General features: G+C 32.2%; 1 protein-coding gene across 4 annotated transcripts in view; it reads left to right on the forward strand.

The window, feature by feature from the left end:
* Positions 1–16,887, forward strand: part of dock4b (dedicator of cytokinesis 4b) — a 173,987-nt gene that overhangs the window by 98,693 nt on the left and 58,407 nt on the right. For all 4 annotated transcript variants that reach the window (XM_056456057.1, XM_056456060.1, XM_056456058.1 and 1 more), the window contains exons 18-29: positions 123–220; positions 307–390; positions 473–573; positions 3,315–3,396; positions 3,835–4,005; positions 8,032–8,224; positions 10,878–11,005; positions 12,351–12,485; positions 15,754–15,852; positions 15,935–16,029; positions 16,134–16,209; positions 16,289–16,389. In XM_056456057.1, coding sequence (XP_056312032.1) covers positions 123–220; positions 307–390; positions 473–573; positions 3,315–3,396; positions 3,835–4,005; positions 8,032–8,224; positions 10,878–11,005; positions 12,351–12,485; positions 15,754–15,852; positions 15,935–16,029; positions 16,134–16,209; positions 16,289–16,389 — 1,363 coding nt within the window. The remainder of the gene's footprint in view (positions 1–122; positions 221–306; positions 391–472; positions 574–3,314; positions 3,397–3,834; positions 4,006–8,031; positions 8,225–10,877; positions 11,006–12,350; positions 12,486–15,753; positions 15,853–15,934; positions 16,030–16,133; positions 16,210–16,288; positions 16,390–16,887) is intronic.

The following is a 16,887-nucleotide window of genomic DNA, read 5'->3' on the forward strand; positions in this document are numbered from 1 at the left end:
AGATATGAAGCAGAATGGACACATTGGGGCAGTTTTCATGGAATTTCACTCAGCATTTTGCACAATTCATTCTCAACAGAACATCTGCACTGATTGCTGATTGGCTGTTTTGTTTTTTTCAGGTGACATGCTGGATCTACTGAAATGGAGAGCGCATCCAGAGAGAATCAGTGACAGTCTGTCCAAACTCAAAGAGATCGATGGCTCTGAAATAGTGAAGGTCAGCTTTCTGTTGGTTAATGAGCATGTCAGTCGTTAGAGCCTGAACTGCGTACACTTTACTGATAAAATCAACCGTTATATCAGTTTTTGCAGGATACACTGGATACTCTTTTCGGCATCTTAGATGAGAGCTCGCAGAGATATGCACTCAAGGTGTTTGATTGTCTGGTACGTACAGATCTGTGATTTTTCACTCAATGAAAAGCGATGACGCATTTGCTTATTGTCTTTATGCATTTTTGTCTATCAGGTGCACATTATAAACTTGCTTCAGGATAGCAAGTTTCAGCATTTTAAACCAGTCATGGACACCTACATCGAAAGCCACTTTGCTGGAGCCCTGTCATACAGGTATGCTAAAAATTATCCTGAAATCAGAAGCGTTAAGCTGTCACTCACTTTGTAAAAAGCAAATAAAAGTGCACTTCCCAAAATCTCTATATAACTTATAGAAGAAAAAGTATGCCTATAAGTTTTATTTTATTTTAATTATTTCTTTTTCTGTATTTTTATATATATATATATATATATATATATATATATATATATATATATATATATATATATATATATATATATATATATATATATATATATATATATATATATATATATATATATATATAATTTTTATAGTTTTTTATTTACTTTATATTATTTCATATTTTATTTTATCTTATTTTGTATTTTTATACTTTATTTTATATTATTTTATAATTTATTAAATGTTTTATATTTATTTATTTTTTTATATTTTATATTTAATATTTTTAATTAATATAATTTAATTTAGTTTTTATTTACTTTATTTTATATTATTTTATATTTTTTTAAATATTTTTTTTATATTTTCTTTATTATATTTTGTACTTTTATATTTTTATTTTATTTTGTTTTTATTTAATATATTTTATATTCTATATTTTGAAATTCAGATTTTATTAATTTTATATATTTTTTATTTTATTATTTTGATTTATTTTATTTAGTATTTAGTCTATTTTATATTTTTCTATATTATATTTCGTATATTTTATTTTGTCATTTACGTTTTTTTATATTATTTTTTAGTTGTAATATTTTATTTTCTTTATTTTTATTTTATTAATACATATAATCAGTATATATATATATATATATATATATATATATATATATATATATATATATATATATATATATATATATATATATATATATATATATAGTCAATATTTGCAGATGTTGTCAAGCATTTTTTTTTTGAATATCGTTTTACACAGTTATCGCAGTATGCTTTTTTGTTTAGTTTGTATGTAATTTATTTTTATTTTTTTTACGAATGGCACTTAGTTTGATATTTTGTTGTTTGTTTGTAATAATTAATATTTTAGGCATTTAAAGGGTCTCAATTATCCAAAAATATTCTCTCTCTAAAACCAGTACAACACAGATTCTTCACTCAAATAACACTTGATTTCATTGCAGGTTCATTCATCGGTGTCAGAGTTCAGCCCACATTACAGCCCACACAGTGCTCAAATGTGCATATTACACAACCAGTTAACTTCAAAACTGGACAGAATAAAATACACAGTCAAAAGATCACAAAATGAAAATACAGTGTATCAGCAAAACGTTGACAGACATGAAGTGAAATGACAAAAATGCAACTTCATGGGGTCTTTAAATGCATCTTTTAGGTACTAGTTATTCTTGCTCACTGGTGCAAATACATTGCAGCATGCTCTTTCTTTTATAGCCTCTTCCGTTCTGTTCTTTCAGTTCTCCTTTTGTTGAGATTTTTAGGCTTTTAGAGAGCGTAATCCTCATTCATGCAGAAAAAGCTGCACAGAAACTTTTCTCTGGCTTCGATGCAGCGAGTTTTGTTTTCTTTCAACTGCTCAATGCAGTGCTAAGAAGTCCTTGTAGAACTCAACAGGGATTCCACCGTCTGAACATATCGCAATACTTCATTTTATCTGTTGCAATATATGAGCTTTTGCAATGTGTCGTGATTAAAAAGTCTCTTTTATTTTCTTGCTGCTTCATGGAGTTACTTAAAATAGCTAAAAAAAAGTTCTGAATGAAGATGTGCTCTAGATTGTGATGTAAAAAGACAAAAATGGTTCCTGATTTCAACATTTGATCATTTCATCCTGCTTCTGCTTTCAGTCATTTTTGCACACAGACACTTCAAAATTATCCATAGATTTATTTGTAAAAATCCACAATTTATTTGCAGAACTTCACAAGTAAAACTCTACAAGTAAAACAAATAATACACTTTACATGTATTTAAGATTTGGTGTTTACACATTTGCTCCTCATTCATCTTTCTCATATAAAAATAACTGAATAAAATAAATGTGTTCATTCTTATTAAAAAGGTATGTGTTTATTATCTGTTAAAATGTATTGTACTGTATTAAATATATATTAGGTATACAATCTAATATATTAAATATATTATCAGTATTAGGATTTGTTTAATTTGTAGAGTTTTTTTTATTTACTTTAGAAATTAAATTTTAATTGCATTAATTTAAATTTATTTCTCTCAATGTTGGTATTTTTGCGCTATGATTCCGACAAAGATATTGTTGTTTGTTTTATACACTGAAAAAAGTGTTGCATGCAAAACTGTTGCAAACAATTTATTTGTGTTGAATTTAAACAAACAAATTAAATTGAGCAATGTTCAACTTAATTTGCTTGTTTAAATTCGGCCCAAATAAATTGTTTACAACCACTTAACGTAAAAAAATTAAGTAAATCCAAGGAAACATCTTTGAATAATTTTTTCAGTGCCATACTTGTAGAGGTGGTGGTGTTTTTTTTTATTTTATATATATATATATTTTTAATTAAATTAAATATAATACATTTTTTAATTAAATTTATTTTAAATTGTAATTTATTTTATTGTAACTAATTTAATTTAATTTAATTTAATTTAATTTAATTTAATTTAATTTAATTTAATTTAATTTAATTTAATTTAATTTAATTTAATTTAATTTAATTTAATTTAATTTAATTTAATTTAATTTAATTAAGTTGGTATTTTTTTTGCTATGATGCCAACCTTGATATTGTTGTGTGTCTGGCAGGGATCTGATCAAGGTGTTGAAGTGGTACGTGGACCGCATTATTGAAGCGGATCGTCAGGAACACATCCAGCAGGTGCTAAAGGTGAGCTTCTATCATTAATTTTACCCATCCTTCTCTGCATAATGACCTCTACAGTCATCAAAGCTCATCCGTCTCTTACAGCTTTTGCCACAATTGCAATTTGAGTTCATAATGAACTGAATATTCAATATGTGAAGAAAGCATTATGACTTTCACGTCACATTATTTCACACATCCTACAGCTGAATACTAGTATCTAGAAAAAATCGAGGAAAATATTATTTACTGTCATCATGGCAAAGATATAATAAATCAATTATTATAATTAGTTATTAAATAGTTATTAAAACAATTTTGTTTAGAAATGTGTTAAACAGAAATTGGGGGAAATATACAGGGGGCTAATAATTTCAACTGTAATTTCAACTTCAACTGTATATGTTATTGCATTTTTATGTTGCTTTCTGTGCTCAGATCTTCTTTTGTTTTTCTTTTTAGGCGACGGAGTATATTTTTAAGTATATTATCCAGTCCCGGAGGCTGTTTGCGTTGGCCACAGGCGGACAGAACGAGGAGGAGTTTCGCTGCTGCATGCATGAGCTCTTCATGTCCATCCGCTTCTTCCTTTCGCAGGAGAACAAGAGCATGAGACCCATCACACACACACAGGTGAGAGAGAAAGAGAGAGATGCATTCTTATAATGCATTACATTAAAGATGGAAAAAGACCAATTATGGGGTGGCACGGTGGCTCAGCGGTTAGCACTGTCGTCTTACAGCAAGAAGGTTGCTGGTTTGGGTGTATGGCCATGCAAAATAAATGCGCTATATAAATACATGCATTACATTACAATAATGATTTCATAAAATAAGTGTTATTTTAATGGAATAAAAAATGTTTATTTATTGTATTTATTTAAAGACATGCATTATTTTTATTTACAATGAATAAAATTGGCCCTAAATCCCAACATATTATGTAAATTGCCGTTGCTTGTTACTTGTAAATTGCTGTTATGATTTATTGTTCACTGTAGTTTTTAGCTTGAAACGTCCTCCAAAACCATGGGATGCCATCAGAAATCTCTCGATGGCACAGGCGAAACCTTTTTTTTTTGTCATAGTAATGCCCTTAATTTAATTTCTCCAGACGTGTTGCCCTTGAGATGTGGGATCATTCATATTTCATGAGGAGAATGTCATACAAACGCTGTTGTGAATGCACTTCCTAAACTCACGCTCAGCATTTGAAGCCTCCACACCAACATTTCCTCCCCGCCTGAGCTGAATACGGATCGTCCTCTATTCTTCCGCCGCTCTGGCTTTTGTTCGGATTTTGCCATCAGTCTATTTTGATGTTCCTCAAAGAGCCTCTGAGGTGCTCATGCGCCCCCTTTAAAAGAGGCAGAAGAAAACGGCCAGAGAAAGAAATGCTTTGGGTTTTAATGAGTGAAGGAAACATTGTAAGTGAATACAAAGGATAAGCATGAAAAGAATGAACTAAGATGGGGAAAGAAGTGAGATAATGAAGGCGCTACATGATTACAAGAAACCCGTGGGATAATATTCCACTTTCACTACTAGCGTAAAGTCTGGTCCACTTGTCCGCAATAACTGTCTCGCTGGTTATGATGAAAAATAGCCAACAATTATTTTCTCAAATTGATTATTTGACAGAAATGTAAAGTATTTGTTATCTATTTGTCTGGTACTAGGAAAGCCTATACTCGGGTATGTTAATACAGTTTAAAATCATACCAACAGCATGGTAAAACAGTAGAAACATGCTAACAATGTGTTGAGATGTTAATGTTTCAAAACATGTTAGTGACATGGTAAATCCATGCTAGAAATGTATTAAATTGTGTTAGCAGCATTGTAAAACATTGTGCTATGTATGCTATTAAGATAACTTATGCTAGCATGGTGTTAAAGATGGTAGCAACATGTTAAATCATGCTAGTTGTAGTTAGCCTGGTGTGAAAAGGCTAGTAAGGTGTTAATTAATGCAAACATTGTAGCTTTATTGTGCTAGAAACATGATCAATATATTAGCATTGTTAACTCGTGTTATGCTAAAAATATGTTGATTCATGTTAGCTTCATGTTGCAATTCATGCTACAAACTGTCTATCTAAGACTAGCTTAGCGACTAGTCTTTATTTATGTACGTATAACATGAAAGTATGTGTATCTAACATGGTATTAATATTAAAGGCTGCATGTTTAAAAAAATGCTACTTGAGTTTAGCAATGTACATCAAATATGTTAGCATCATGCTTACTCATGCTATGTTAGCAATATGTTGATTCATGTTAGCATTGTTTTAAACGCGGTACCAGGATGTTACATTGCTGGGAATGGGTTCAAACATGTTATAATTGCTTTAGCATTCATCTATTTAGGACTAGCTTAGTGACAACACTTTACGCTATAACCCCTGGTTTCACAAACAATGTTTAAGGCTAGTCAAGATTAAATTGCATGTTTGAGCTGTCTCAACTCAAAATAACTTGCGGTGAGATGTCTTAAAATACGTCAGTATCATTATTTTGGTCTCTGGGAGCACACTAGTAACTTATTTTTTCTAAGCACATTTTTATAAATGTGGCTTAAATAGCCTAATTTAACTAAGGCTTGGTCCTGGCTTAATCTAAGCCCTGTTTGTGAAACTGGGCCTAAATGTGTTAGCATCAAGGCTTAGCCTAGTCTTTTATTTCTATATTTATAACATGAGTATATGTTTATCTCACATTATGCATGATAAAAATATTAGTGGCTGCATGTAAAAAAAATAATAATAAAATAAATTAGCATGCTAGCAATGTGTTTGCATGTTAGCATTGTTTTAAACAAGATAGCAGCTTTTAACAATTTATGCTAGATATGTGTTAATAGCAAAGCTTAGCGATAAGTCTTTATATATTTATAAGCATGAGTGTATGTTCATCTCACAAAATTCATTACCCATGTGTTGGACTGAATGTGGTTTGGACATTTTAATCTTCATGGAGAGCAGAACAAAGGCAGCCATGCTAATCCCCCATAATCCTCTGCTTCTCTCCCACCCCTCTATAAACTCAGCGCTGGTCCTCACAGCAGGATTATGTGTTGGGGTTTGACCCTTTTCCCTCTTCTATCCATGTTCTTCCAGTATCTGAGATTCATTTAGTCAGTGGGTTAGTGGTTAAGGATGGCTTCATCAGATGGCAGAATAGCATTAAGGTGTTATTTCTATATTAGCAACATTTATGTCAATCAAACTGCCCAATGATACATTGTAAATCAGGTGGCACGGTGGCTCAGTGGTTAGAACTGTCGCCTCACAGCAAGACAGTTGCTGGTTCGAGTCCCTGCTGGGCCAGTTAGCATTTCTGTGTGGAGTTTGCATGTTCTCCCAGTGTTGGCGTGGGTTTCCTCCAGGTGCTCCAGTTTCCCTCATAGTCCAAAGACTTGCGCTATAGGTAAATTGGCCGTGGTGTATGTGTGTGAATGTGAGAGTGTATGGGTGTTTTCCAGTTCTGAGTTATCCGCTGTGTAAAACATAAGCCGGAATAGTTGGCGGTTCATTCCGCTGTGGCGACTCCTGATAAATAAGGGACTAAGCCGAAGGAAAATGAATGAACAATGTTAATCAAAAAACAACTTTCTTGAAATACGTTACATTTTTTATTGTCGTTTTTTTTTTTGTAGTATTGATGACACTTAATTTTTAATGTAATAAATCATAATTTATTTTGGTAACACTTTTGAATAATGGTTCATTAGTTATTGTATTTATTAGCATTACCTATTAATGATCTTGTTCAACATTTATTAATCATAGTTCAACAATAACTAATGCATTATTAAAATTAAAAGCTGTGCTTGTTAACAGTAGAGCAAAGTGAGTTAAACAAGAACTAAAACTATTTAATAACTTTAACCGACATTAACAACGATAAATAAATACCATAATAAATGCATTACTAATTGTTTGTTCATGTTAATGAATACATTAGCTAACATTAACCAATAGACCATTATTTTTAAGCCTTACCTTTGTTTTTCTCACTGAAATGGTGACAGTGAAACTGAAAACATATATTCGATTAGAAATTCAAAATAATATATATTACTTAATTTTATTTTTACTGATCCAATTTTTTTAACATTCTGTGCATTTTATTTGCATATTATAGTTCATTCATTCATTTTCCTTGGGCTGAGTCCCTTTATTAATCAGCGGTTGCCACAGCGGAATGTCAATACAGCGCCAATATATCCAGCATATACAGTATTTTACACAGCGGATGCCCTTCCAGCTACAACCCAGTAATGGAAAACACCCATACACGCTCATTCACACACATACACTATGGCCAATTTAGTTTTTTCAATTCACCTGTAGGCCATGTCATTGGACCGGGGCATTAGTAGGCAACACAGGGAGAACATGCAAACTCCACACCGAAATGCCAACTGGTCCAGCCGGTCAAATCACTGACCTTCTTGCTGGGAGTTGACAGTGCTAACCACTGAGCCGCTGTGCCCCCATATTATAGTTACTCTTTGTTATTATTATTATTATTATTAGGCAAGTTTTTATTGGGTACTTTTCCTGTAGAATTGTGATGCGGTATTCAAAGTTGCTCTTGTGTTTTGGTGCACTTTAAACTATTTATAACCGCGACTCTTTGTCTGCGCCCACACAGGCCGTGTTTCTGCAGTCATTCCCCACCGTGTACAACGAGTTACTGAAGCTTTTCACGGTCAGAGAAGTGGCCACGTTTGTCCGAGAGACTCTGGGCAGCCTCCCAACCACCAGTCAGCCAGACTGCCCCCTAGAGGCAGTCAAACTGCACTGCATTGCCAAAACTGTGGACAGTCAACTTTATACCAACCCTGGTAAGCACACGCACACTCGTAAAAGACACAAAGATCAACATACAGCCACGTTTATCTACTGTTTCTGTTTCTTGGTCGATCAGATGGCAAATGCAAACAACAAATACACTGTAAAAAAAAAAGCTGGGTTCCACACCGTTACTTCATGTTGTCCCGACACAAATTGATTACGTTAACTGAACATAACAATCAAGTTGTCCCGCTAACAAGACAAAATGTTCTGTTGATTCAGCCCATGCTAGTAAAATTTAGCATCATAAAGCAAGTGAAAAGTTACAGGCAGCATGTCAATCTATGGTAACATTGCATTATACTGTACTTAAACATGGTAAAAACATACTAGCAAACATAGAAATGTGTTAGCTAGGTGTTTAGCAAGATGTTAATGTCATCTTAGTGTTAATTAATGCTAGTTACATGTTACAGACATGTTAACAACATAGCCTACTATGTTGCCAACCACACTAAACATATAATTCAGTTATGCTGATTAATGCTCGCTAATATGCAACCTGTAGAAAGTGTTATGTTGTGGTGTAAGTGCTAACAGTGTATTCATAATGCTAACACAGAGTTGATGCAGGCTTGTAACATGTTAAAAAAAGTTAAGGTATTTATGAAGTAATGCTAGCAATGCATTAACTTTGCTAGCATATGTAGCAACAAGCAGCATGCTAATTTAAAGTAGCGTTGCATTATACTGTACTTTAACATGGCAGAAACATACTAGCAAACAAATGTGTTAGCTAAGCATTTAGCACGATGTTAACATAGTGTTGATTAATGCTAGTTATGTGTTAATGACATTTTAACAAACATACTAATAGATGTTGGCAACCACACTAAACATATAATTCAGCTAGTAGCATGGTGATTTATTCTAGCAACATGTTGCAAATTATGTTATGACGTAATCTAAGTGTTAGGAGTGTGTTTATAAAGTTAACAGAGTGTTGATGCATGCTAGTAACATTAAAAAAAGATTAGGGATTCATGAAGTAATGCTAGCAATGGGGATTGAAATGCTTAATAGGTGAGGTGACGGGGTGGTGGAGGGATGCTAAAGTCGTAAGATGCTGCAGGTAAGACAGCTTTGGTGTATATAGGGGTCTGGTCAAGAACTGATTGGATAATAGAATAATTGTCAAATGACGTATTTGATACTGAAACTTCTGCGCGTGCTCCTCCCGAAATTTGTTTATAAAACATCACGTATATATTACAATTTTGAGTTTAAAACAGTTTAATAATTACAAAACTAAAACGAAGTAACAAAATGATTTATTTGATAACTTGAAAAGAATATCTGAACCTATCAGTTTACAATATACTGATGGCCTGTTTTTCTAGGCTTTATAATGGTCAGGAATGTTGGACTATTATTGCCTTTATAGCATAAGAAGAGGACAGAAACTAGCCAGACAGTGATGTGTGAATTTGTGGAGCGGGCAAAATAAAATGAAAAAAACATCTAGTAAGTGTACTTTTTTTTTTTTTTCTTGGCTTTTATTCTTGCCATAATAAAATATATATTTGTTGAGCAACCCATGATCTCCTCTCAATAATATTACAAACAAACTTTAATAGGTAAAACTGTCCGTGATATAGAACAAAAGCAAGTAATACATCACAGTTTGATTTAAAAAAAATCTTGAATGGTTATAAAAATCCTTATAATCATTAAAAATAATTTACAAAAATATTAAAAATAATTAGTTTAAAAATCTTAAATGATATTAATGATATGACGTAGTTTCAGAAACTTTCTACTTATCTGTATATCCGTCTGATTTTACGTACCGCCCCCAGTCGTAATAAAGAATATCACAACGGCGAACACAGCAAGTATAAAAGCCTCGTGCGTTTGCAAGGTGCATGCGCAGTCAGCAGAGGTGCGCGATGCGGTGCCAGGTGAAAGTATGAATCCAGCTTAGCAACATACTTATTGAATATAAAAATGTCAGAATAAAGTCTGATGTCACAGTTTCTGAATACAAATGCTTTATAAGATGGTTTAAGTAAACAACAAATGGTACTAATATACACTCACTCTGTGCTTTAAAACTGAAAATCATGATTGTAATGTATATATAAATATCAGACAGTGGTTCAACTTTTGGTGTGTCCAGAAACTGCAGCAAACACCACCATTTTGTTAAATAATCACATTTTGTAAAATAAAAACGGAAAATTCAATTAATCATGGTTTACGCCAGTGTTTCTCAAACACGTTCCTGGAGGACCACCAACACTGCATGTTTTGGGTGCCTTCAAGTCTCCGCTGATGAACTGAATCAGGTGTGTTTGATTAAGGAGAGCTAGTGGTCCTCCAGGAACGTGGTTGAGAAACACAGGGTTACGCAATGGTATTGAGCAGTTTTCAAAATTGAGGATAAACAAATGCATCCATTCTACAAACTGAAGTTACAGAGAAGAGGTTTTTCAGTTCAGAGAAATTGTTTTACATCATCACGGATCATTTAATTAGTCTGGGTGCTTTAATGTGTGATATGACTAAACAGTGGTCAGAAATGGATATTGAGAGTGTTTTCTCAGCTGAAATGAGTCTTCTGTCCATCACAGAGTCTACAGTGAAGATAAATTTGGTGGCAGCCATATATAGAGTGAGAATATTTTTGTGTGTTTTTGTCAGATTCCAGATGTGTCCTGCTGCCGGTGGTTTTGCGTTTGCTCCAGGCTCACATGCAGGAGCAGAGAGATCTGGTCATGTGTGCCCATATACTCACCTGCATGCTGTCTCTCCTCAAGAAAGATGAAACGGTAAGAGAACAACACAATTTTTTGGTTTGGTTTGGTTTGGTCAGGTTAAAGTGAACTCTGATGCAGTGTTTTTTCTGGTCTGGACCAAATATACCAAGCCAAATGTTACACTCTTAAAGGGTTAGTTCACCCCCAATTGAAAATGTACTCACTATTGACTCTCCTCAAATGGTTATAAACTTTTATGAGTTTTATGACTTCTGTTCAACACTACAGAAGATATTTTGGAAAAAGCTGAAAACATGTAACTATTGACTTTCATTGAATCACATACTATGAGAGTCAATGGTTACAGGTTTCCAGCTTTTCATTAGAATATTTTCTTTTGTGTTCAACAGATGAAAGAAACTCAAACTAGTTCAAAGTTGAGGATGAGTAAATGATGACAGAATCTTCATTTTCGGGTGAACTAACCCTTTAAGTAAATTAGGTTGGCTTGACTATTAATATTAATATTAATGTTGTTTATGAGAATGGCAGTACAAGTGTTGTTTGTTTTATGCATTTGATACAAATAAATAAATACAAAAAAATCAACAAAACATATTATACATTTATATTTGTGCTTGTATATATATTTTAATGCAAATTATATTGACATTTTTGCTAAATAAACATCACAGAATATTATATACCTTTATGTTTGTGGATTTATTTCAATGTGAATTATATTGACATTTTTACTAAGCATTACTTCAACATTTTTGAAGTCTTTGTTTCTAAGCATTATCTACATTAGTGTTATTAAATATTCAAAACATTTCTACAGCATTTATTAATCTAGATTTAATACATTGCTGCATTTTTACAAATTGTACAGACGGTTATTAGGAGGATTTTGTTCATAATGATAAACTAATAAGAGACTAAAGTCTGCCACTTCTTTAAACCACTGGAACAAATGTGCAGTGTTCAGGTTTTTATGCAAAGCCATTGGTGTCTGTTTACACATGTTATGGTAGTTTAATAGAAAAAAATTCTTCTATATCAGCACAATTAATTCACCAGCACACAACCTAAATGTGAATACCCATGCAGAGCTTCCTGTAGATAGACATGTCATTCAGAGGTTCTGCACATCTCCAATCAGAATTGACTTCTGCTTTGAAGGAGAGCAGTGGAAATACTGGGATATGAAAATGCTGATTCTGGTCAGAATGCAGACGTTTACTTGCGTGACCTTGAAGATAAAGGCGACGTGTGTGTGTGTCTGTCTTCCTGCATTTGTATACTGTAAGCTGAAACGACAGCTGAACCTTTCATGACTGTCTCACCCTTTCTGCCATTAACAACCTGTCAGAAAACCACCACTGACCTCTGCCGAATTGTGTGTGTGTGTATGTAGGATTCCAGCTCATCTGAAGAGGTGGATCTGATCGTGGAGAGTGTGTTGGCTGTTTTACTGCGGACTATACTGGAAGTCGCTAACAGGCCACAACCTGCAGGGCCGACGCTACGGCCTCAAGTTCAAGATGTTACAGTATGACATTTAACCGAATTGAATACTATTGTTCAGCACACATCAAACACAAAGACTCCTGAAATTAAATGAATCAGGGTTTTCGCCAAAAAATATATTCAGCAGTTTTTAAAATTTGATAATAAACAAATGTATCTATTGTACAAACCGAAGTTATAAAGAAGATTATTTTCAGTTTAGAGAGAGAAATTCATATTTTAGATTAGCCTGATTAATTGGATCAAAAGGGATAGTAAAGACATTTAAAACAGTGTAAAATAAATGTTTACTTTTAATTAATAAAAAAAATCAGAAAAACATTTATCACAGAAAATGTTATGCAACATATTTGTATTTAACATTGATAAATTAGTAATTTAACAGTAATTAAGTGTGTTAAAACTGAAAACATTTATCACAGAAAATGTTAAGCAGTGTAGTTGTTTTGAACATTGGTAAATTAGTAATTGTATTTTTCTTATGAATTTTTATTAGTATTAATTATTTACTGCCAAGTAAAAAAATAAATAAATAATGGAAAATGGCAAGGAATGAAAAAAAATAAAGAAATTACTACTGTTTTTGTTAATCTAGGATGAATTTAGCTATACAAAATATTAATGTTTATAATCTTTATAATGTAAAGACGTTTATAATGTTATCAAAGGTTTCTATTTCAAATAAAGGCTGCTCTTTTGAATTTTTATCTGTTCCAATAAATCCTGAAAAGCACGTCAACTGTTTTTAGCATGAATGATAATAAATAACAATAAATGCAATGGCTTTTTGCTTTTACTTGTTAAAAAAATTTAAATAAGCCTTTATCACAGATAATATTAAGCAGCATTATTGTTTTCCAGATGGATAAATTAGTATTATTAATTAGTTAATTATTAATAGCAGTAAAAGTAAAATTTAAAATAATTACTTTATATAGAATAATTTTAGCTGTACAAAATGGTAATTTTTGTAATCTTTATAAAATAAAGACGTTTCTAATGTTACAAAAGGTTTCCATTTCAAATAAAGGCTGCTCTTTTGAATTTTATTCATTCAAACAACCCCGAAAAGCACAGCTGTTTTCAATACTGATGATAATCAATGATAATAATTAATGCAGATAATAATAAATGCAACGACTTTGTTTATTTTTGTGTACTTTTTATTATTAATAATAATAATAATAATAATAAACATTTATCCCAGAACATATTTAGTAGCATTATTATTTTCAAGATTGGTAAATTAGTAATTGTATTTTTTAAATATTAATTATACATTTTATTTTAAAAATCCTTGAAAAATAAATTACTGATATTTTTGGCAATCTCGGGTGAATTTAGTTATACAAAATATTAATGTTTATAATCTTTATAATGTAAAGACATTTATAATGTTATCAAAGGTTTCTATTTAATAAGTAAGTGAATAAAGGCTGTTCTTTTGAAGGTTCATGCGTTCAAAAAATCCTGAAAAGCACAGCTGTTCTCAACACGGATGATAATAATAAATGCAATGGCTCGAAAAACAAATGTTTAGAAAGAATAAACGTGAGGGTGAAGTGTGCGGAGCATCAGAAAGCGGCCCTGAGGATAAAGAAAGCACAGGGTTTTTTTCTACATCAAAGTCTCTCCAGCAGCGGCAGATTTGACTGATTCCCAATGCAAACCTCACTCCAATTTATTCATCCATGTTCACACAGACTGAGATGCATCAAGGGTTTTATGTTTAATGCAGATTTTTTTTTTCCCTAGTACATACAGATGGTGTGTAATGAATTTATATGAGCCATTTATAGCTTATTCCACATTAAATCTGCTTTTGTTTCGTTTTTTTAGGGAAATATATACTGAAAATATCTAAAAAGTGCTCAAAATGTTCAATATTTATTTTATCGTTTATATTTATGTCATATTTATGATAGTTATGTCATGTTTAAAGGTGTGAGTTACTGAATACAGTACTACGTGCATTAAATATTTATAGTGCACTAGGTAAATTACACATTGGAAACCTTGAGTATTAACAGGGGTTATTACATGACTTAAATAAGTAAATAAAATAAATAAATTCTATAATATTATGATCAAGGGCAGTGAAGTTACCATGTGCGTATAAGTCGGCAACATTCTTTTATCTAATATTTAAGCAAGTTTTTAAGAATGCAATACAATACAATAAATATAAGGTCTTAAAGCTGTTCAAAATTATACATGCATTATTCATGATCTATTTCAAAAGTTTTTCAGAAGCACATTCATGCCAGAAAAATAGAGAGGGGGTCTGGATGCAGACTCTGTGCAGTTGCAATCTGAGCTGCATGCAATGCTTTTTAATGCCCACACCTAACCCAACCCCTCGCTCTACCCCTCACGGTGATGTCCCTAGCTCCATTGAGTGCATGACTCCATTGTGTCTGGCATTGCATCTCTGAGATATGCAGTCTCAGCTTGCAAATCCAAGCCTGCGTCCAGAAACTATTGGAATAATGCGTTAAAAGTACAAACCGGTGGCTGAATGTGTTTTGATGCTTCTGTAAAATGGTGTCAGTGGTTTTCATTTTGGTCACACTTTATTTTAAGCTACAGTGCTTGCTATTATTAAACCCTAACCTGACTTTTAGCTCAAAAGCTTAGTTTGATACTTATTAATAGTTTTTAAGGTCGTAGTTTTTGGTTTTGGTATTAGCTACACTGTAAAAGAAATTATATAATCAATTAGTTATCACAGCATATGTTTTTTAGTTCATTGTAGTGTATTAAGCCAAGTTAATCATGTTCTAAAGTTACGCAAGTTGTTTTAGCATAAGTTTAACATAATATAAGTTCAATTAACTCTTAAGGTTCATTTGATTCAGCTTAAAAAATAAAGCAACTACGATTTATTTAGTGTAGGATTAGGAATGTAGAATAATATCATGCAGAATGTGTTTTATAAGTATTAGTAAATAGCCAATATCTTAATAATACGCACGAAGTAAGCCAGTACACTGAAAAAAATTATTCAAAGATGATTCCTTGGATTTACTCAATTTTTTTACGTTGAGTGGTTGTAAACAATTTATTTGGGCTGAATTTAAACAAATAAAATAAGTTGAACATTATTAAATTTAATTTATTTGTTTAAATTCAACACAAATAAATTGTTTGCAACAGTTTTGCATGCAACACTTTTTTCAGTGTAGTTAATAATGAGAATTGATACCTAAACTAATGTTACCTTATTATCATTATTTTTTCTGTCACTGTATGTTTCTGATGTGTTGAATATGTGTGTTTGGGTGTTTCAGGGGGAGTTTGTGTCTTGTCTTTTGGCTCTGTTGAGGCACATGAAGGATAAACACTATCAGCAGCTCCTGCAGAGATTCACCAGTAAAGAAGACCTGCGGGTGAGAGTCTGCAACACACTTTATCTCACTGATGTCACATCACACGCATACACAAACACTCATAAAGCTGTCTCTCGGTCAGGACTTTCTCCTGCACATCTTCACTGTGTTTCGGATTCTGATCCGGCCAGAGATGTTCCCTAAAGACTGGACTGTCATGAGGCTCGTCACCAACAAGTCAGAAGCATTATTTCACTTTTTTATTTTATTGAACTTGTTTCTAGTGTGTGAGATTTTAGCATGCGGATCTGAAATGTGATCTGGTTAATTTATTTTTTCAGCATCATCATCACCACTGTGCTCTACTTGTCGGACGCTTTAAGAAAAAACTTCCTCAGTGAGAAGTTTGACTATAAGGTTTGTTCTTAGTCTAGAAATGGTTGGTCTTTTGTTTTATTTATGCCTCTATAAAAAGATTTTCTTTATTCTCCTGTAGGTTTGGGATTCCTACTTCTGTCTGTCTGTAATATTCATCAACCAGGCCTGCCTTCAGCTCGAGACTTTCTCTGCCTCCAAGAAGAAGAAAATCCTAGAAAAGTGAGGGCCAGAATCCTGTTTTTTATATTAATTTGTATATTTATTTTCTTTATTTGCCGTTTTTTAATTAACGGACACACTTTTGGTTTAGTTAAGCTCTTTCTGTAAGTTTATATTTTATATAGCTTCGGTAATTCATATATTTTAAATATATCTAAAATATAGTATTGGTCACTTTATTTTGATGGTCCGTTTGCTGAATTTAAGTTACATTGCATCTACATGCCAACTAATTCTCATTAGATTATAAGTAGACTGTTAGGTTAGGGTTAGTGTAAGTTGAAATGTACTTGCAAAGTTTATTATTGTCAGTTAAGTGTCTGTTGAAGGAGCAGTATTAACAGATATTAAGCAGACAGTCTACTAATACTCAAATGGACCATCGCCAAAGTATCTATTCAAGTTATATAAAACACATTTAATATATATTTAATTTATATTTTATATTACTTGGATAACTGATATATATAAAAAATATTTATATTGTTGTTTTATTTG

The sequence above is a fragment of the Danio aesculapii genome, chromosome 4 (genome assembly GCF_903798145.1).
Source record: "Danio aesculapii chromosome 4, fDanAes4.1, whole genome shotgun sequence".
NCBI classification, from domain to species: Eukaryota; Metazoa; Chordata; class Actinopteri; order Cypriniformes; family Danionidae; genus Danio; species Danio aesculapii.